Below are 23,364 nucleotides of genomic sequence, written 5' to 3' on the forward strand. Positions count from 1 at the left end.
GATTGCAGAGACCCAGACCCACGTAGGAGAGATGGGGCGGGGGAAGTGGGGGGTGTGCAGTGGGAAGAGAGTTGCTGGTGGGACAAGAAGCGATTCTGAGGTGCTTCTGAGACCACACCCCAGCATTCTTAGTCAAGCCTGGAAGCTGGGCCTCCAGATTCTCGGAGCGGTGCTGGGAAGGCTCCTCCGAAGAAAACTTCTCAGGGACAGCACTTGTACCGAGAGGTCTGCACTCCTGGCAGGCTAAGGGATCCTGGAAGCCAGTTCAGAGGGCACCAGGCAAACACCGACTGTTGTTGAGCAATGGCCTTGCTTCTCCCTCTCCCCCTCAGGCTGGGCCTTGTGGTCCAGAAGGCAGGGTGAGGGCCAGGCTGGCTCCTTCAAGCTGCAGGACTGGAAGCCCCAGCTCTGAGGCAAGATGGTGGAGAGCCCCGGCTGTGGTCTTGGCCTGTGCAGGGACTTCCCTCTCCTTTCTCCGATGTAGAAGAACTGGCTTGGTGGAAAAGCAGACAGGGGCTCTGGAGAATTTCCAGAGTGCTCCCACCGTGTCAAGAGCATAGTCTAGATTAGCTCCTTAATCCTCTCAGCAACGCTGTGAGGTAAGTGTTCCTCATATCCCTCCTTCCAGGCTAGTAAACCAAGATACAGATTGCTTACATCACTTGCCTTTAAGTCACACACCAAGTACATGGCAGACAGGGTTTGAACCCAGGCTTTCACCCCCAGCCGCCATGTTAAGTGGCAATAGTATTTTTGGTCCTTCATTCTGCTCCTCCACCACAGAGGCCCCAGAGGAATTCTTCAGTCCCCATGGATGCAGTCACCCCAAAACACAAACATTTAAAACGAAAAAGAAGTGCAAAGCATGCCCTCTCAGCATTAACCGAGTAAGAGCACAAAGCCCTTGGCTCTTCAAAATGATGAATTCTATACATCCCACCTCACATCTCACCCAGTCAGCTGTTAAAGAGCCAAAGTGCTCCACAGGGCCCTACGTGAGAAGCAAAATGTAATTTTTTTAAAAACCAGCATTCAAAATGGTGGTGATAAGTGCACACACTGCTGGACTAACCTTGTTAATCTCATTGTTGTAATGGTTCACTTCCTCCTTGAACTTCAGATCAATCATGTTAAAATCCCTCTGGTCTTTGCCCAGATGGGCATCCTGCCATTTCCCTCGGACCTCGTCACATGACGCAGCTTCTGGCAGGTTTAATGCAGCCCTGACAGCCTAGGATGAGAAAAGGAACACGTCACAGGCAGCAGCCAAGGGAGGAAGGTGTGGCTTTTGTTCCATGGGAGACCCGACCCTCTGCAGTAGGCTGTAGCCTCCCAGGTCCTCCTCACCCGTGGCCCGCAGTGGGTGGACTCTTCAATGACTCTGTGTCTCTTAACATCCGCCTTCGGCTTAACCAGAATGTCTTCCACGCCTGTGAAGTGAGACAGACAAACTCTCGGGGGACCGGGCCTAACTTCTCACCAGGCTGTAAGCTTGGGGAGGTCAGGGCACGGCACACGGTTCCACAAACACAGGAAGCACCAGAATAACGATGACGATATTGACATTGTTATTAAGAAGAGATTGCCACCATCTCCTAAGTGCCTCCCAGAGGCTAAGCATTCGAAGCCCCATTTTACAAATAGTCAAACTAAGGCTCAAACCTGAGCTACCTGCCCAGTGTTCCATAGGCAGAAAAGTAAACCCAGGGCCAAGTCACAAACCTGTGCTCTTAGCCACCAGCTAGACTGCACTCCACTCAATACATACATGTTGAATGAATGGATGGGCTGGGGTGAAGATGAGGTTTTGGATGAAAAGTGAGGAAGAAGACAGGAAGGGAAAGAACATCCTGGTTTTGATTCCCAGCAGGCACACATCACAGGGCCCATCCTGCATGGTTGCATGTGTGTGCAGGCACACACCTGTGCCCGGGTGACAGGGCCCATCACTGCAGGCTGCTCCCGGGGACGAGAGCCTGGGTCGCTTCAGTAAACCTGTCATTCTGGCCCTAAAGGGCTGAAGAATTCCTCACCTTGGGCGGGACCTCCCCCTACTTCATCTTTTAACCACTTGCTGCCTGTTATCTGTCGAGCGCTACTGGGCTCAAAAGTCCCTCAGCCAAGGTCTGAATGGGAAGACAAACAATGGCTACACTGTTCAGAAGCTGAGCTAAAACAGCTGGAATTTCCAATGCAACATTCTGGAAGCTTGAGGGGCTCAGAAGAACAAGTAACGGAGGAAAGAAAGTCCCTCTGTGAGGAAGCCGTAACCACAAAAGCGGGTCTTTCATGGGGTCAGCTCCGGGCCACTTTGCTGTCCCTTCACTGACCTCTGGCTACGAAGGCGGGAGCGGAAGGCAATGTCTCTAGCTCGCCCTTCCCTCAGAGCTGGGCCCAGCTTGGCCCTGTTCCCTTTCTGTCTCGTGGTCTCTGGGAGGCTTTTGTATCTGGGGGCTGAATTCTCTTTGTGCCATGTGCTACACAGTGCTGCGGGCACGGCTTGTTAGGTGTGGTCCTCATCGTGAGCTGGGTGTGGCATCTTCCGCTACTTTTCATTTTTAAAGACGGGATTCCCAGCAATAAAGTGAAAACCAGGAAAAGGGCCTAAATGTCTAATTACAGGACTGGTTAAATAAACTATGGTACATCTATAAAACTAGAATAATCTGTAGCCACAGACCTGAGGATGTAGGACCTGTCCAAAAGAATGTATATAAATACATTCCAAAATGGGGAGTAAAAGGTTACAAAAACTGTGTAGTGTAGGATCCCATTTTTCTCTGAATGTGTTTATATTGGAAAGCCTAGAAAGACACACATAAAATGTGTGGTTATCGCTTATGGCTTGAATGCTGGGTGACTTTCGGTCATTATCATGTCTGTATTTATTTCTACTCTGCCACAATGAACATGTATCATATAACCACGCGAGCCCCACTGCAGGCAAGTGAACAGGCTCCAGCTGAGGTGGCCCATGGGCCCCACAATGGGATTCCCACCATGTCTGCACACAAGCAAGTGTGCAAAGCACAGAGTCTTACTTTAATCACCAACTAGACAATGCGAACACTCACTGTGGCTCAGGCTCAACACACAGCATGTCACGTGTTCCTCACAGGAACAAAGCAGAAGGGCTCAGACTCCACTCTGTGTCCTTGGGAGACGCACCACCCTGAGTAAGCCCAAGGCATAGACAGTAATAGCACGCTTGCTGTCTTTATCAGAGCCAACTTCCTCAAACGGTGTGTGCTCATTTCCAGGGAGGAGACAAGGGAGTTCTTCTTCCTATCTTAGGATCACCCCAGCAGGTCTGCCCCAACATGGTGTTTCCAACAGCACCGATGCCTCAGCTGTGTTGGGAAGTGTGGGCAGTTCTGACAGTAGGGAAGAAGGTGGTCTCTGGAACGTGGAGTGCCCAAGGAATTCTGGAAGGACGCTTACAGGAAAGAATGGAGGTGGGTTCGAGTGTGAAAAATCAGTGTCAGGGATAGACAACCATGAAGGCTGGGTGGAGAAAAGGACAGAATGGAAATAAGGACCAAGGAGGGTGAAGAAATGCTGGCCATCAGGGAGTGGTAGAAAGCACCAAGAAGGAGCATGTCTGTGTCATGCTGCTGGCAGTCAAGTGAAGACATAGTTGTAGAAGGAGACTGGCCATTCCCTTGGAGGCTGCTAATAGAGTCAGGGAGACATCCCGATGGGCGTGCTGGTTAGGAGAGGGAGCCACGGGGCCAAACGCCCAGCACTCACCCAAGGTGAAACCTCTGTAGAGCTGCAGGTAGGCGGTGAAGAGGCGGGCCAGGCAGGTGAGAACCTTGCCGCTGGTCTCCCCACCATAGATCTCGTAGCAGCAGTGGACCAGGCCATAGGCGGAGCTCCCATAGTGTGCCTTGTCCAGCACCCCACAGAGCAGCTCCCCTTCTCTGATGATCACCTGTGCAGGGGACAACACCAACGCTGGAGTGGAGGTGACACCTCCTGTGTAAGCCACCCCCTCCCTTCTCTGTGTTTTATTAACCTTATTGTGTATGTACCTCCACTGTAACCTGCCTCAAGTCCTTGATGGAAAGATGTAGGGTACAAACGGAACTAATATATTTTTTCTTTTAATTTAGTTTTTACTTTTGAGAGAGAGAGAGAGAGAGAGAGAGAGACCGACTGTGAGTGGGGAGGAGGCAGAGAGAGAGGGGAGACACAGAATCTGAAGCAGGCTCCAGGCTCTGAGCTGTCAGCACATAGCCTGATGTGGGGCTCGAACCCACAAACTGTGAGATCATGACCTGAGCCAAAGTCAGATGTTTAACTGACTGAGCCACCCAGGTGTCCCTAATGTATTTTTTCCAAATAAAGGAGATGAGGATATATAGACCAATACTTTTAAATTACTTTTTTCCAGAGACTATACTATATACACACACGCATGTGCAGACATTTCAGTGTTTACATGTCCTCTTACACCACAACCCTGCCCATACTGACTTGAGGTCAAGTACCCTTGTGACTACAAATGAGAGCATCCAGAGCGTAAACTTCATAACCATGACCTTGGCCTAGGTACTCCCTCCCTTGGACCCTAGAAGTAAGAACAACATAACCTTTCTAACATCTTTTAAGACTTCTGCACTTCTATAAAGTTGGGATAAAGCATTAGAAGCTAATTAAAGGAAGGACTGCTAGGTACATAATGGAGTATGCATTAAGCATACGATCTATAAAAGGAAAGCAAAGTGGCAGCTTCACTTTGAAATGGAATGTCTGCTAGACCCTGTGACAAAGCACTTGTGAGCCGGGGACTTAAGGCTTGGAACTCTTTAGTGTGGGGCCACTATTGCTTGTTGCAGGAGCACTGTGCCCAGGTTCCACTGCCCTGGGCCTCCTCCCCAAGGCCTGGCTCCCGAGCCACAGAACTGGCAAGTGTGCAACCTCACAGCCGGTCGGTCTGTGATGTCGAGCCACTCAGGAGCCTCAAGGGAAAGCTCAGGCTCTGCAATTCCAAGTTTTGCAGAGTTGAGTCTGGAGGCCTTCTGCTCAAGTGAGTTGTGAGGTTTATATTGAGGGTCAAATGCTAGTGATGAACTCTGACCCTTTCTTTCTAAAACTAAAAACTGACACCGACTCGGACACAAGGCCCTCTCTTATGAACCATGACGCCCACTTCTATGGGCGTGTCTCCCTTTCTCTGTCTCCATTTTAAGTCAATTTGCCTAAAACTGGGACTAGATGTCTCTAACCCACACAGCTAGGCAGCCAGACCTGGGACTCGCACATTGAGTCAGGGTTAAAGCCGGGAACAGGTTGAGGAGACTCCTGCACCCAGGCTTTGCCGCTGATCTTCGCCTTTCCCGATAAGCTCAGTGGGATGTGGTCCTCTGGGATTATGTTTATGAGCAGCGTTGACACAACCTGGAGAGAAAAAGAAGATAATGCTGATTGTGGGGAGAAAAGGTGAGGAGCTCCCTTTTAGGACCTCCTGTCCCTATGCACCTTGAAAAGCCAGACAACTCCATTCTGATGATCTGTAGGCGGAGCAAGAAAAACAGACACTTCCACTTCTGTAGGACAAATTGATCTTAGTTCTTTTTCACTCACATGGCTTAGGAGGGGGCTTAGGAACAAGAACAAACATACACCATTAAGAACGTCAATGGGATTATTTCCTAAAATGATTCTTTAAGTGAACAATCTTCTAGACCTGAGGATTAAGTCCCTGAATAGACCAAAGCAAGGAGAAGAAACAAATTTCTGTGGGGTCATAGCAGAGAAAGATTTGAGTATATGGTTTAAAAAAAAAAAAAGGTAAAAAAAATAAACACAACAACAGCAGTGGAGGTGCAGCTGCCGTCTCCCAGAGGACAGGCCCAGGACTGAGGCAAAGGTCAAAGAACGCTCTTCAAAGGCATCCTTCTCTCATCTTCAGGCCACATCAAAATAGACGATTATTACGTGCAGTCATTACATATAGTCAATAACATCCTCCCACAGAACAGCTTTGACTTTCCGGCGGGTGCCAAGGAAGGAAAGGATACAGAGAAAGAATGGAGAGCTCTCCTTCTGAAGAGACTCACACGAGAGGCTGAGGCATCTGACTGAGAAGCTTCAGGGATGAGTGCTCCAGTGTCTGGTCCACCATTGACTGGTCATGTACTGTGGGGCAAAATGACTATGCTCTTAGGTTGAGCACTGGTCATTTGCAGAATGGATAAAATCCACCCATTCACACAGCAATTATATATTGAGTGCTTACAATGGGCCAGGTGCTGGGAAAAGTCATGTATAAATCTGTCTTTGGTGGAACCTTCATTCCCAAAGGGGATTATCCCTGGAGGAAAATAAAACAGGGAAGGACCCCGGGTAGAGTGGTGGGAGGAGGGAGGGAATATTTAGGATTTTAAATAAGACGGGAAGGGAAGGCCTCACTTACAAGGTAGTGAGGAAAGGAGCCATGCAGACATCAGACCATGCATTTCAGGCAGAAGGCTTTTAGTGTGTGAAGGAAACCTACTTGGGAGGTTTTGACCACAGGAGTGACATGCTCTGATTTTACTTTTAACAGGCTCACTCATTCCAAATACATTCCTGGTCTAGACAACTGAGGCTACATAAATGCCTTAGAGAATAAGCCCCGTAAGTGGTGCTGACAAGAAGGACGAGTACTTTAGAAGCGGTCATTAAAGTTGAGTGAGGCACATCACCAGACCCACTGGTTATGTGACTAGCAACCTGATGGCTCCCGCCCAATAAGCTTTTACTGGCTAACACCAGAAATAAATTCATTTGCCTGGAATTAATTACGGCTACTGAGAGGCTAGGGCACCCTTCCTTTGCCCCAGGTTGGGTGCATCACAGTGGCCATCCGCTCAACAAGTGGCTGCTAACTGCAGGCTAGGAGAGGCAATTTCTCAAGCAGCTGCTCTACTGAGAACCCAAGGGAGGGCAGCAGTACCTGGGGGATAACCATGACTCCAGAGGGGCCAAAAGCACGCATTCCCAAAGATGCAGCAGGCCAGGAGCAAACAGGCCAGTGCAACAGGCATGACGGCTAAGGAGGGGCTGGAAGCCACCAGCTGGCATCAACAGCTCCCTCTACGCCTGTACCAGGCCCCACAAAGTAGTGTCTTTATATGTGTATAATGGGGCCACAGTGGTTGCCTTTTAATGCATGTGCATCAGAAGTGGGAGGACAACTGGCAAGTGTGTCTTTAAAGAAGCAGACAACACGTGATCTCAGCAGAAGACGACCAGCAGGGTCATGACACACTCTCCACAAGGCTGGCACTGCCAGGAGAGGGTGAGGAAGTTAAGGCAGGAGCGTGAGGCTTCCTTGTCATGCCAACCACTAGCTGCACTAGCTGCACTTCAATCAAATCACCGTATGTAGAGCAGGGACTGCCAGGCTGGGCACAGTCAGGAAAGCAAGTCTCTGCGCAAGGTAATAGAAGCACACACATCCAACCAACTGAGGACAGGGAAACAGGACCTACCATCTCATCTATAAAGTCAAGAGGGCAGAACAAGCAAAGCATTTGACAAACTCCAACACCCTTTCATGATAAAAACACTTAACAGAATAGGAACAGAAGGGAATGGCACTGACCTAACAAAGGGGAGGCATTTGGAGCACCTGGGTGGCTGTCAGTTAAGCATCTGACTCTTGACTTCGGCTCACGTCATGATCTCACGATTTGTGAGTTTGAGGCCCGCACTGGACTCTGAGCTCACAGTGCAGGTCCTGTTTGGGACTCTCTCTCTCCCCCTCTCTCTCTCTGTTCCTCCCCTCTGCTTGTGTTCTCTCTCAAAATAAATAGACTTAAAAAAATAGTAAAAGGGGAGGCATTATGAAAAACCCACAGCTAATATACTCAATAACCCAAGACTAGACACTTCCTGCTTAAGATCGAGAATAAGAAAAGATGCCGGCTCTCACCACTTCTATTCAACAATGTACTAGAGCATTGGACCTGTCTGGTACTGGCCAGGGCAACTGGGCAAGAAAAGAAATAAAAGGCATCCAGATTGGAGAGGAAGAAGCCAAACCACCTCTGTTTGCACATGATGTGATATATATGGAAAACGCTAAATCCACAAAAAAATTATCAGAGCTAGTAAATGACTTCAAACAAAGCTGAAGGACACAAGACCAACACAGAAAAACTGACAACTGCTGACAGTAACAATAACAATAACACAGTAACACAGTAACACCTAACAATAACAATTTGAAAATGAATTTAATAAAGCAATTCTATTTATAAAGGCACCAAAAAATAAAATACTCAGGAATAAATTTAACCAAAGAAGTGTAATAAAAGTCATATGCTGAAAACTATTAACACAATGTTGAAAGAAATTAAAGGAAATCTAAATAAATGGAAAGACATCATGGATCAGAAGACTGTTAACATGGCAAGAGTCCCCAAATTGATCTACAGGTTTAAGGCAATCCTTACTGAAATTCCAAGTGCCAGTTTTGCATAAATGAACAAGTTAATCCTAAAATTCACAAGGAAATGCAACAGACCCTGAATAGTCAAAACAATCTTGAAAAAAAACAAAGCTAAAAGACTCACACTTCCAGATTTTAATACAACAAAACTACAACTATTAGGACATAATAGTGGCATAAAGATAGATATGTGGATCAATGGAAGAGCCCATAAATAAACCTATACATCTACAGTTAATTAATTTTTGACAAGGGTGCTAAGAATGCTCAACAAATGGTGTCAAGACAACTGCATATCCACATGTAAAAAAAATGAAGCTGAACTCTTACGTCACACCAGATACAAAAATTCAAAGTGAATCTAAGACCTAAACATAAGGGTTAAAGCCCTGAAATTCTTAGATGGAAAAATAGCTGTAAATCTGTGTGACCTGAGATTGGGCAACAGTTTCTTAGATGTGACACCAAAAGCACAAGCAACAGAAGAAAAAGTAGATATATTTCTCAAAATTAAAATCTTTGTATGTCAAAGGACTCATTAAGAAAGTGAAAAGACAACCCACAGAATGAAAAAAAATATTTGCAACATATATATCTAATATAGATCTAACAGCTAGGATATATAAAGAACTCTTAGAATTCAACGATAAAAAGACAAACAGGTCAATCACCAAATGGGCAAAGGGCTTGAATAAACACTTCTCCAAAGATACTACAAATGGCCAGTAAGCACATGAAAAGATGTTTAGTATCATTAGTCATTAGGTAAATACAAATCAAAACCACAGCGAGATACCACTTCATACCCACTAAGATGAAACAAAGAAAGAGGAAGTAAGTGTTGGTATGAATGTGGAGCAATGAGAATGCTCATGCATTGCTGACAGAAACGTAAAATGGTACAGGTGTTTTGGAGAACAGTTTGGTAGTTTCTGAAAAAAGTTAAAAATAGCATTACCATATGATCCAGCAATTCCACTCTTAGCTATATAGCCAAGAGAACTAAAAATACATATTCACACAAAAACTGGCACATGAATACACCCTGTGGCTCTATTTATAACAGTCACAGAGGTGAATGAGCCAAAATATCCATTTGTCAACTGACAGATAAACAAAATGAGGTATATCCATACAATGGAATATCATCCAGTCATAAAAAAGAACAGAGTACTGTTTATGCTACAATGTGAATGAATCTTGAAAATATTATATGAAGTAAAAGAAGCAAGTCACAAAAGGCCCCACGTTATGTAACACCTTTTACATGAAATGTCCGACATAGGCAAATCCATAGAGACAGAAGTGATGGCTGGGAATGAAGGAGGAATTGCCAATGATGATAATAGGTACAGGGTTTCTTTTGGTGATGATGAAAATGTTCTGGAATTAGCTAGTGGTAATTGCTGTACAACACAGCAGACAAACTAAAAGTCATTGAATTAGACTGTTTTTAACAATGGTAAATTTTGTGTTAAATATGAATTATATCTCAATAAGAAAAACAAGGGAGTCAGACAAGATGATTTTAAGCTTCCTTCTGTAATAACATCCCAGCAGTGTTTCATTTACTTTCTGGTCATAAACTATGATGCTAAGGAGAAAAGACTATCTGCAACATTCTTTTAAACTGTGAGAGGTAGCAGTATCTATGAGAATAATAATGACATTTTTTTAGACTAAGACTGTTATTAAACTTTAAGACGTGTTTTAAAAGTTAAAAAGATTTCTTTAAAAAAGAAGTTTGTAATGTGTATTTACATTTGACACCCTTTGACTCAGCAATCACATCGCTGGGAACTCATCTAAAATACATACCAACGGGGGCCCCTGGGTGGCTCAGTCGGTTAAGCATCCGACCTTGGCTCAGGTCATGATCTCACGGCTTGTGAGTTCAAGCCCCGCGTCGGGCGCTGTGCTGACAGCTCAGAGCTTGGAGCCTGCTTTGGATTCTGTGTCTGCCTCTCTCTCTCGCTCTACCCCTCCCCACCCCCCCCCCCCCAGTCTCTCAAAACTAAACATTAAAAAAATAAATAAAATAAAATACATACCAATGCAAGTCCACTAGTATAAACAGAAGTGGTGCTCACCATAGCACTAGATAAAATCGTAAAAAACCAGATAACAATCTAAATGTCTGCCAACAGAGCCAGTTAAATCAACTATGGTATCTGTATGGTTGGATACAACACAGAATGGGTTAAAAGGAATGAGATAGATCTACATGTACGAACACAGAATGAGACCTACAATATATCATTAAGTGAACTAAATATATCCCAAAGCAATCACAAGAAAGGTTCTGTTAACCCCTAGCACATGAAAACAGTGAAATGAATTTCTTGCCACATTCAGAGTTTGTTAGGGTGGTCCAAATTAAAAATACAGACTGCTTGGGGCGCCTGGGTGGCGCAGTCGGTTAAGCGTCCGACTTCAGCCAGGTCACGATCTCGCGGTCTGTGAGTTCGAGCCCCGCGTCAGGCTCTGGGCCGATGGCTCAGAGCCTGGAGCCTGCTTCCGATTCTGTGTCTCCCTCTCTCTCTGCCCCTCCCCCGCTCATGCTCTGTCTCTCTCTGTCTCAAAAATAAATAAACGTAAAAAAAAAAAAAATTTTAAAAATACAGACTGCTTGAAATAATGGAATTCCCTCTGGAAGCCCTGGCGGCTCATTCAAAGTAAGCCAGCTTACAAATCAGTCAAAAAAGTTCCAGGTGCCTGGTGGTCAGGAAAACTCATACCTCAGGACCAGGATGTCATGGATAAAGAAATTTAAAATATAAGCTCAAAACTGAATGCCAGATTTAATCATGATTCATGGTTCCTCTGAGCAAGTATAATATCTCATTCTTAATTATTTTCTATGAGGGTATGTGTGGACATAGAGAATGGGGTTGGGGAGGGAGGGAATTTTTCCTTTCTCCTTTCACATTACTGATTTTTGTTTAACAACAAACTTCAGTTACTTCTATAGTTAAAAAGAATTTGAAGGACAGAGATCTAATAACTGAACTCAGCAAGGTTGCTGAATACAGGGATAATATACATAAATTATTTCTACATTGCAATCATAAACAATTAAATTTAATAAACAATAGCATCTATAATAGCAATTCCAGGAAATGGGTCTAATGATAGATATATAAGACTTACATTAATTGAAGAACATACCAGGTTCATAACTTGAAAAATTCAATACTGTAAATATGTTGATTCCCCCTTAAGTGATCCAGAGGCACAATGTAAACCCACTAAAAATCCTAGCAGGTATGTTTTTTTGTAGAAATTTATAAGCTGACTTTAAAATTTATATGGAAATACACAGGGCCAAGTATATTCAAGACAGTCTTGAAGAAGAACAAAGCTGAAGACTTTTACTATCAGAAGTCAGTATGATAAAGCTACAATAACTAAGATAGTGTGGTACTGGTACAATGGACTCAAACAAATTAATGGAACTGAACAGAGTCCAGGAACAGACCCACATGTATATGACTAGTTGATTTATGACAGGAGATACTAAAGAGCAGTGGGAAAATGTTGGTCTTTACAACAAATGATGTTGTATCAACTGGACAGCCATATGGGGAAAAAAGGAATCCCCTACCTTATATCACACACACCCATAAATATCAACTTCATGCAGACAATTAAACCTAAGACCTAGTGTGAAGGTAAAACAATAAACACTAGACAATAACACAGGAGAATACCATTGTACCTTCAGGGCAAGCATACTTATACAGGACTAGCCATAAAAGGCAAATGCTGGTGAGTTATATTAATGAAAGAGCTCCGATCATTAGAAAACAGCATCAGGTTAAAAGATAAAGATTTGGCAACGGACTAACACAAGAATATATACAAAAAACTTTTACCTACTAATAAGAAAATGGCATAGAATATAAAACAAGCAAAAGACTTGAACAGGCACTTCACAAAAGATGATACCCTAATAGCCAATAAGTATATGAAGAGGTGCTCAAGCTCACTTGTCATTAAGAAAATGTAAATTAAAACCACAATAAGGTGCCACTACAAACCCATCTGAATGGCTAAAATTAAATAGAAATAGACAAAATGGGACAATAATACCAAGTTTTGCTGAGGCTAAGGAGCAACCAGAATTCTCATGCCCTGTGCTGTTCTTCCAGGTTGCTGTTTATTAATAAATCTATTAATGCTGAACATAGATCTTATGACTCAGCAGTTTGATTCCTTGGTATTTAGTCACCAAAATACACACACACACACACACACACACACATATACATATATATGTATATATATGTATATATATATACATATATATGTGTGTGTGTGTGTTCAACAAAAAATATATACAAGAATGTTATAGTAGCCCTTTTTATAATAGCCAAATGAAGACAAGCCACATGTCCATCAACAGTAAAATGGATAAACATATGATGGTGTAATCACATAATGGAATACCATACAACACTGAAAATGAACTAACTATTGCTATATGTGATACCATGAGTGACTTACACAGAGATATGATCTACCAAAGGATGCTACTTATATAAAGTTCAAGAAAAGACAAAACTTACCTTTAGTGTTAGAAGTAGGTCAGTGGCTATCTTTGGGAAGGGGTAAAAACTGACAGGGGTCTGGAAAGGAGTGCTGGCTGAGAGTCTACTTTCTGATCTGGGTGACACTTTACAAAGTTATATTCACTTTGCAAACACGCACTGAGCTATATACACTTGAGATCTACAATGACAGTCAAATCCTTTTTCTTCATATGTCCTTTCAACAAATGTTGAGAGACCTCAGATTCTTAAACCGAAAGAGAAGCACTTAAGAGGCTGCATGAAATGCCCTGGAGAAAGAGCCTAAGACTTCATTTTCTGAGGCAGTACAAATAAACTGCCTAAGCTAAGCTACTTATCTCCTGATTCTGAACATGACTTTTCTCTGCAGAATCAGACGGAGCCACTAACAAATTCTGGTGCAGGGTAGTCACTCTCCTCTTTTACACCTATTTGCAAAGAAATAAAAGCCCATTGGAACCTCACAAGAAACACTGAAAAATCTCAACTGCGACACAAATAAAACCGGGGCCTACTTTCTAGTTTTCTTTAGTTAAAAGGTAATAATCTTAGCCCATAAACATTATAAAATGAAAAAGAAATTATTCCTAACATGAACCAAATTATTCTATCATTTTGATCTTTTTATGCAACACGTTTTCTCATACACATGCTTAATACAGTTGCAAATGTGACTGCACAGAATCCTGTAGTCTACTTCTCCCAACATCGTGTCAGAAAACTACCCAGCCTGCTACACGGTCTTTTAAAACCACTCTTTTAAACAACTACATAATATCTTAACAAATGGATGTTCCACAATTTACCGAGTGCCAATGTTAAGTATCCAGGTTTTTCTAATTTTCCACCATGGCACACCATGGTGTATAATGGACTATTTTTTTCAAGCAGCTTTTTCTACATTTCAGATTATTTCCTTTGGCTGGCTTCCCAGATTGAAGGCAATCAACGTATTTATGGCTCTAGATATATATTCTTTGTGTACTATTTAGTTCTATTTTGAAACTGCTTACGTTTACACAAAATTCTAATGAATTCTGGACACTTCATGACTTAAAATATAATCCCTCACTTCCAAGGTAACTTGAGATGGCTTACAAAAGAAAGACATATAAAGAGAAATAATAAAAATAATATCAATGTAAATAATAAAGTAGACAAATACATATAGCAAACTATACCAAGGGTCAGCAAACTATAGCCTATAGGCCTAATCTGGTCTACTACCTGTTTTTGTAAATAAAGTTAATCCGATCACAGCCATGCTCATTCATTTACGTGTTGTGTATGGCTGCTTTCAAGTTACCATGGCAGAGCTGAGTTGTTGCCCTACTTGCAACAGAGACTGTATGACCTGCAAAGCCTAAAATATTCACTATCTGGCTTTCATAGAAAAAGCATACCACTCCTTGAACTACACTATCCATACTTATGGATTTTAATCTTAAATTGCAAAATTCCCCATCCATTCTGTTAAACCGACTTCCATTTCTGGCCAGGATAGGGCAACAGTGACCTGAGGACTCTTCCACTAAAAACAACAATAAAAGCAGACATGAATATGAAACAGTGGTTTTCAAGACAATGGACACCAGGCAATGAAGGACAGTGATCAGGAAAGATACAGCAGACGCGAACTATGTACTAACTGAACCTAACTGACATTTTTGGAGCACACCATTCAAGAGCAGATCATAGATTATTGGTTTTTTTAATGTTTATTTATTTATTTTGAGAGAGAGCAGAGAAGGAGCAGAGAGAGGTGAGAGAGAGAATCCAAAACAGGCTCCATGCTGTCAGCATAGAGCCTGATACAGGGTCTGAACCCACAAACCATGAGATCATGACCTGGGTGAAACCAAGAGTTGGACGCTTAACCAACTAGCTACCCAGGTGTCCCAGATTATATATTGTTTTTAAGGGTACACAGAATATTTACCAAGATACACCATAGTAAACATAATCTCATACACAACTGTCAAGAAATTTAAAAGGATTCCAGTCACCCAATGGATGTTCTCTTGCCACAGTGGAATTAGATTGGAAATCCATAAGATTATCTGGAAAATCTCTAAATATGTGGACACTAAATAATGGACTTCTAATTAACTCATGAGTCAAAAAGAAGCCAAAAGGAAAATTAGAAACTATTTTGAAATGAAAGAAAATACAACATAATAACTTACATGATGCTACCTAAGCAGAATTTAAGGGGAAAATTTATATCTAAAATGCCTACACGCACAAAAAAAGGAAAAAAGGCCCCCATCAAATGATTTCACCTTTAACCTCAAATGATGAGAAAAGAGCAAATCAAACCCAAAGTAAACAGAAGAAAGGAAATAATATAGATCAAAGTGAAATCAATGAAATAGCAAACAAAAATACAGAAAGTCAATGAAAACTGGTTCTTGGACAGCAAAACGAATAAACCTCTAAGCAAACTGATCAGGAAAAAAGAAAGATGACACAAATTAGGGCGCCTGGCTGGTTCAGTTTGTAGAGCATGAAACTTTTTTTTTTAATGTTTTTACTTATTTTTGAGAGAGAGACAGAGCATGAGTGGGGGAAGGGGCAGAGAGAGAGGGAGATACAGAATCCAAAGCAGTCTCCAGGCACTGAGCTGTCAGCATAGAGGCTGACGGGGGGCTTGAACTCATGAACTGTGAGATAACGACCTGACCAAACAAAGTCAGATGCTTAACTGACTGAGCCACCCAGGCGCCCCTGGGGTTCTTATTTTTAAATATAACTCTTGATCTCAGGATCAAGTTGAGTGAGTTTGAGTCCCACACTGGGGGTAGAGTTTATTAAAAAAAAAAAAAAAAAGATACAAATCACCAGTATCAGAAATGAGTGAAGTGACCCACCTACTGATTCTATAAACAGAATAGTAAACAAATATTATGAATTGCTTTATGCTTGTAAATTCAGTAACTTATGACAAATTCTTTAAATAAACACAGTACTGAAGCTCATTCAAGAACAGATAACTTGAAGAGCCCTACATGTAATAGAAATTTTAGTTAAAAAACCTTCCTACAAAGAATCAGTTCAAGATGGAGTCATTGTTAATTCTGCCAAACATTTAAGAAAAAATAATACGAGTACTACACAAACTTAGAGAAAACTGAAGAAGAGAAAATATTTCTGAACTCATTCTATGAAGACTGCATTACCCTGACACCAAAAACAGGGAAAGATATTACAAGAACCCTACACATCAATACAGACACATCTTTGAGATTGTGGGTTGAATTACAGACCACCACAATGAAGCAAATATAACAATAAAGTGAGTCAAATGAGTTTCTGGTTTCCCAGTGCATACAGAAGTTACATTTACACTATCTCGTAGTTTATTAAGTGTGCAATAGCATCATGTCTAAAAAGCCAATTCATATACCTTAATTAAAAAGTACTTTATTGCTTAAAATGCTGACCATCACCTGAGCTTTAAGTTATAATCACTAATCACTGATCACCATAACAAATATAAATAATGGACCAGTTTGAAATATTGTGAGAATTACCAAAATGTGACAGAGACATGAAGTAATAAGCAAATGCTGTTGGAAAAATGACACCAATAAATGAAGTGGAAAATAGCATACAAAATTGCTTGAATATAGCATTGCCACAAACCTCCAAATAGTAAAAAACACAGTATCTGCCAAGTATAATGAAACAACACGCAATAAAATAAGGTATGTCTGTATCCCTCACAAACACAAATGTAAAAAACTGCTAAACAAAATTTTAGCAAACTTAATTAAAAATATATACAGACAGGGGAATACCTCATGATAAACAAGGGTTACCCCTGAATGCAAGGTTGGTTTAACAACCAAAAACCAGTCGGGTCGCAGGTCCACAGACTTAAAAGAATTGCTGAGCTAGAAGAGACCTTAGAGATCACCAACCTGAACCCTTTGTATTATAGATGAAGAAAGGAGGCCCACAAAGCCAAGATCACACAGCTGATTAGGAGTCAGGCCTCAAGGTTGAACCTAGGGACCCAGCACATAGTAGAAACACAAACTTGGCTGTACTTCATTATTTGATTAGCACATATACCATTATTTTATTACTTTGACAGTAAGCATGGTGTGATGTCTTCGGGGTTAGTAAGTGCTGGGTTTGAATTCCAACTCTGTCTCCTATAGACCTGGGCATGTAATTGAAGTTCTCTAAGCCTCAGTATCCTCATCTGATAAACGGTGATAATAACAGTCTCTGTATCACAGGTTGGTTGTAAGGATTAAAAAAACGTACCTAAAGCACTCAGTAAAGCACTTGGCCCCTTCCAACAAAAATATTACTATTACCACCACCACCAATACCATTGCCTATTACCACCACATTTGCATTATGAGGACATCAAGGACAGACACTGTGCAGTCCACCTGTAGTACTGACACTCCCTTGAAAACACTCAGACCCAGGAACCCCACCAAAGAGAAAATCATACAGATCATACAGGCATACCTTGAAGATACTGCATGTTCAGTCCCAGACCGATTTTTTTTTAATGTTCATTTATTTTTGAGAAAGAGAGAGAGAGAGTGCGCGCATGAGCGGGAGAGGGGCAGAAAGGGAGACACAGAACGCGGAGCAGGCTCCAGGCTCCACACTGTCAGCACAGAGCCCAAGGTGGGGCTCGAACTCACAAACCGCGAGATCATGACCCGAGCTGAAGTCAGGCGCTTAACCAACTGAGACGCCCAGATGCCTCAAGTCCCATACCATTTGATTTGTCATTTCTCTACTTCTGGCCTGGGCTCTACCGAGAATGAAATCTTTTATTTGAGTGGCCTGTTTCCTTTTTTTGATTTTCTCCCAATTACCTGCTTTCCCGTCCACAGTGGAAAGGGCTTCAGGATGGCAGGAGGAAAGAGCTTCACACGCCCCACTTTGTCTGTGAGTCCTCGGTACAGCAGCTCCATATATTGCTCCCGAGTGAAAAAGCAACCTCGAGTGGTCATGTTTGCACCTGAAACCATGTGATCTTGAATCAACCCCGCCAAGGGCTGGCCATCCTACAAACCAAAACAGTAAGAAGACAAATAGGAAGTCACATTCTAATTCCTAATCATCTGCTTGGAAGCCATGTACTAGCAACAGCCCTCCCTTACACCCCTGTACTGTCCTGCCCCACAGCCTTCCTAGGCTGATGCTTGGGCCTCCCATCTGGAGAGCAAACTGCCTCCCAAAGCACATGACCAGGCATTCCCGACCGGCTTCCACTGTGACCATTTGCCGACTGTTCTAGAGCAAAACAGCTCCAAACTCGTCCAGCTCCCCACGCCTTCTGTCCATAATCCCGTCTGGTTCTAGTTACTCAGGCAAAAGTTTTGGCATCTCTGCATAAATTTGGTCTAGCTTGCACTTTGCTGTGTTGTTGCTTTTATACTTTGGTTTTATGCTTTAGTATTTTTTCACACATTTCTGGCCTGGCTCTCCTCTAAATCAGCGATCCATTCAACAAATATTTATTGAGAGCCTACTATATGCCCAGGCAGTGGGTTAGCCCTCCAATCTACTCTAGTGGGCCAAACAGACATGATCCTTTATGGTGAGGAAGAGCTACATAGTAAACGAATGATTGGATAAATACGTTACCACAAAGGGTTTTAAATAACATGGAGAAAAATAACAGATGGGTCATCATTTAGATTAGAAGTAGGGGGATGGTCAGAAACGATCTCTCAGGGGCACTATTACAGAGCCCTGAGCATTACTGACTTAAGAGTCAGCTCTCTCTAAGGGGTAGGGGTTCAAGAGATTTGAGAGGGCCTGATGTGCATGACTGTAAAAGAAAAGAATGTACGTTTACAACTGTCTCTTCACAATGTAGCACATGTTCATGGTGGGCCTTTAATAAAGGCTGTTGTCTACCAGATGCCCAAACAAGGGCTATTATGTAAGCCCCAGTACATTCATCTCATTTGAAATCTTTCAGACTTTCTGATCCCTAGTCTCCTGCAACTTATCTGTAGGTCTGTGTTCATGGCAACATAAGACACACTAAAGTAAAAATAGCTGTGCCCACTGACATTTTTTAAGAGGTGATTTTTGCAAACTTTTTAATGTTTATGGGAACTTGAGAAAAATCTGTGCCTTGGATCTAAAGATTGCTATCATTTGATTGCTTGTTAAACACTATCCAATATTATGGCAAGGTTTCATAACTAAGGCCAAAGGAACTCACGAATGCAGCCATGGAGAAGGGCCTGGAATTTAACCACATGTACTAATTCAAAGGATAAAACAGATGCTTGTCAAATAGCCTAAATACTGTGGCAATGGGCTCTACATAAACTCAAAGACAATTATTATAGATGGGCTGAATAGCTGCTGTAGATAGAAGGCAAGGTCAGATGGTGCACACGGCCCTTCTTACGAAGGCTCTGGGTTAAGAACATGAATAAAAACTTATACTCTGCATCTTGTTCCAAAGACAAGATCTTATTTTGCTTGGGGGAAAAACCCAAACCAGTATTACGCAATTTGCCTCATCCCGCAAGTCTTTGGGGGCAGATATAGAGTTTTCCTTTTGTTTTCTTCCTTTAAAGAACATAATTACAAGTTATGTGATCTATTCAGTGCCTTCTCCTCTCTCCATCCAGATTTTTCCATGACTAGAAAATTGCCTTAATGGCTAAATTGCTTTCAATGCAATAATCATGAATTGTAGGGAGAAATGCTGATTAAAGCAACTTACTGAGGGCCTACTTATAATCCTAGATTTCCCAAATCCTGCTTAGGATCAGAAAGACCATCTCTAAATCAGAAACCCAGATAATTGTCAGCTATCCTATTCCATCTAATATCACAGCAAAATGACATTACAATTAGTGCCTTTGGTCAGGATGCTTGGAGAATTAGGGTATTCTGTGACCTAAATTTTCTGGCTAAGTTGACAGAGTCAGGGAAACGCTCAATCCTTGTTAAAAAAACTTTCCACAAGGCACTGGCCCTCAAAAAATACAACAAAGAGAAGAAAAACAAAACTCCACAAAGAAACACATCAATGAAAAGTTCAGCTGTTTTCTTAGGAGAGAAACAGCTGAAGTTCCATTCACCTCCTATTTTAAGTAAGAAACACAACTCCATTAAATACATTCAAGCAACAATGAAATGTACTTTAATCAGGTCCTATGATTAATCAAGGAAGAGAACCTGAAACAAAGACGTGGAATAATGAACAAAGGGAAATGGAAGCAAGGGAAATAAAGACACACCAAGAAAAATTAGCCCTCTCACTGCCCCTCCTTCCCCCAAAAAGGCCTTTTCTGGTTTAACAAAACTAGCTCCTGCTCTCCTAGGACTCTGCCCCCAAAGTAGTTCAAGACATGCTACATTTTTGTAACCGTTAGCAAAATAAGGATTCCATTTCTTGGCATTTACACTATAGACTAACTGAAATTTATCAAGAATCACAACCTCTGTACTCTGTTCTGCCTGTCTCCTGACCTGCAACTCGTGGGCATGCGAGCACGTGATGAGGCACATCTGGATTTAAACAGGTCAGTCCTTTGAAGGACGCAGTGTAAGCATGAAGCTTCTGTATAACCTTACTCAATCAAAACGAAGTATAGACCATTCAAGTTCGTTGGCCTGAGAACTTCAAAGCACCCCCCATTCCAACTCCTCTAATGTCCAGAGGTCACTGGACATGTACAGAGAACCATCTGGCTGCTCCCCAGTAGTGTCCCCTGTGGTAAAATGTGACCCTGCCTCCAGAGTCAGAGAACCACTTTAGTCCTGGGATCCGCTTACTGCCATAGTACCTCTTCCATCCCCAGCCTTGCCTGTAAAGGGAGGCTAATAACACCTGGTGCCGAGCACCTGAGCTTGGGAGTCAACGGTGCTGGGTTCGAGTCTTGGCATCGTCACTGGCTGGCGAGCTGCTCACTTGTGTTTCCTCATCTGAAAATCACTACTTCTTAAGCTTGTTTTGAGGACTAAACAAGAAAATGTTTGCAGGTCACTCAGAGCAGTGCCTGAGGCACGGAGAGTGCTCAATAGGTGGTGGCTTTTGTTGTCACACAATGACAGTCACAACTGTTATTTATGTGAAAAGACAAAAAGCCAAATTTCAAGTTAGTCAACTTATTATTCTAACTTCTGAGGGACCCCAGTGGGCCTTTAACTCCTCTTTCCCACTTTTAGCCTCTTTACTAATCAGCAGCTGGCTGCAGCAGGCAGAGAAGGGAAAGAGAGTGAAACTCAAATAGCTGGGTCCAGCACGGAGCCATCCCAGCGTGTCTGATGGCCAGGAGGCTGGGATGCTGGGCCCCTGGCCACTGACAGATTCTCTGGGTGGCAGATGACTGCTGAGAAGAGAAGTTACCAGGTGGAGAAAGCACTGACCAATGCTGGATGTCTCCGAGCAGCCTCCCGTGCTCCCCTGGCTGCAGACGTTTTCTCTTGCAGAAGGTTGGCAAGACGCCCAGAGGGGGAAAGAAGTAAAGCCCCGAGGACCCGGGAGCTCCCTGTAACTTCCTCCGCCTTCTCAGCAGTGTGCTGGTCCAAGCACTTCATGTAAACGTGGACACTAACAGCACCTATTCTAAGGGCTCTGCCAAGGGTGAAAGGGGAAGCCTCTGAAGTGCTTTGCACAGTGTCTACCATTGAAAAAGGGCTTGGCAAATGGTAGCCATAATTCCATGTTACTATTACTACTGATTCTTTCATACTCCACCACAATCCAACTGAACGACGTAGAATTGTGAATCACTGTGACACAAACCGCTGATAATTTAAAAGGCGTCAGGCCCCAGGATGGGTGGTGAGGGGTAAATGGAGTCTGGAACATACTCTGCTCTCTTTCCTTCAGCCTGGCTCTTTCCCCACCCTCTTGCTCTCATGAACACTCACTGACTCAGGCCCCTGCCACTTAATGGAATGGGTCAGCTGGCCGGGCAAGGGGGAAGGAAACTGAATCCTTCTCTTGTACCCCACTGGACAGCCATGACCACATGGCGCTGCTTTAAAAATGTTTTTAAATGTTTGTCTATTTATTTTGAGAGAGAGTACTAGTCGGGGAGAGGGGCCGAGAAAGAGGGAGAGAGAATCGCAAGCAGGCTCCATGCTCAGCGTGGAGCCCAATGCGGGGCTCGATCCCACGACTGTGAGATCATGACATGAGCCGAAATCAAGAGTTGGACGCTCAACTGACTGAGCCACCCAGGTGCCCCTACGTGGCTCTGCTTTTAAGGACCAACCTCAGTGACAGAAGTCAGGGATTCAAAGGGGAGACACCTTCATGGGCTAGAGGGATCTCATCTGGGCCCTTGGGTTAAGCTGTCTCTAAAAACTCATGCTTGTCAGAACTCAAAGGATCAAAGTCATCTGGGGATCATAAGGACCATCATAGTTAGGATGCTAATGCTTGCTGAAGGCTAATAACTTGTACAATGCAAACATAAGTCTGGAAGAAAAGACCTCTTACAGAGCTAATAGTTAATACCCTCTAAGCAACTACAGGGCTGAAAACCCCACCTGGAAGAAGCCAGGACCCTCTATTCCATAGGCCTCTGCCCTAGAGCTACCCACTGACACCAGAAGACAAAGAGCCCAGACCTGGAATGCCAAGTTGTGTCAGCAAAGACCATGGAACTGCCTCAAGGTCAGACCTACCTTGGGAACAAGGTACTGCTGATCTGTACAGGCCAGGACGTAGGCCTCAGCCCGGCCCAGTTCACTCTGGGGGAAGTGGGCATTCATCTCGTCTCCATCAAAGTCGGCATTATACGCCTTGCAGTTGGCATAATGGAGCCGCAGGACTTTCTCTTCGGGCAGGATGCGGGCGTGGTGTGCCTGGATGGAGGGTCTGTGCAGGGTGGGCTGTCGGTTCAGCAGGAGGATGTCCCCATTCTTCACATGCCGGCACACCTGGGGGCAGAGAAGAGCAAAGGGGGGAGGTCGGTGACAACTTCAGCATCATCACTATTGTTCCCAGGGCTCTCCTCAGCCTGGTCTGCATATGGCTTCCGTCCATCTCCTGTTTTATTCAACCAAACGAAAGGGGAATTGGTCCCTTTTTTTAAGGAAAAAACTTTTCAAAAAAAATTTTTTAATGTTTATTTATTCTTGAAGGAGAGAGGGAGACAGAGCATGAGCGGGGAGGAGCAGAGAGAGGGAGACACAGAACTCAAAGCAGACTCCAGGCTCTATGCTGTCAGCACAGAGCCCGACACAGGGCTCGAACTCACGAACCACGAGATCATGACCTGAGCCGAAGTCGGACGCTCAACCGACTGAGCCACCCAGGCACCCCTGAAACCCTAGAAATCTTTGAGAAATAGCTACTAGCCCAGTGTAGCCCTGATCCCGGCTCTGGGC

At 43.3% G+C, this 23,364-nt stretch overlaps 1 protein-coding gene across 1 annotated transcript in view; it reads right to left on the reverse strand.

Annotated features, from left to right (window-relative positions):
* Positions 1–23,364, reverse strand: part of POLR1A (RNA polymerase I subunit A) — a 75,340-nt gene that overhangs the window by 23,084 nt on the left and 28,892 nt on the right. Inside the window, exons 13-18 of the mRNA XM_047068918.1 lie at positions 22,660–22,914; positions 17,862–18,053; positions 5,254–5,403; positions 3,751–3,934; positions 1,348–1,430; positions 1,073–1,231 (exon numbers count right to left, since the gene is read on the reverse strand). Of these exons, the coding sequence (XP_046924874.1) occupies positions 1,073–1,231; positions 1,348–1,430; positions 3,751–3,934; positions 5,254–5,403; positions 17,862–18,053; positions 22,660–22,914 (1,023 nt within the window). The remainder of the gene's footprint in view (positions 1–1,072; positions 1,232–1,347; positions 1,431–3,750; positions 3,935–5,253; positions 5,404–17,861; positions 18,054–22,659; positions 22,915–23,364) is intronic.

This window comes from Lynx rufus, unplaced genomic scaffold, assembly GCF_022079265.1.
Source record: "Lynx rufus isolate CCGP_SWC_20201006 ecotype Redwood Valley unplaced genomic scaffold, mLynRuf1.p SCAF_8, whole genome shotgun sequence".
In the NCBI taxonomy this organism is placed as follows: Eukaryota; Metazoa; Chordata; class Mammalia; order Carnivora; family Felidae; genus Lynx; species Lynx rufus.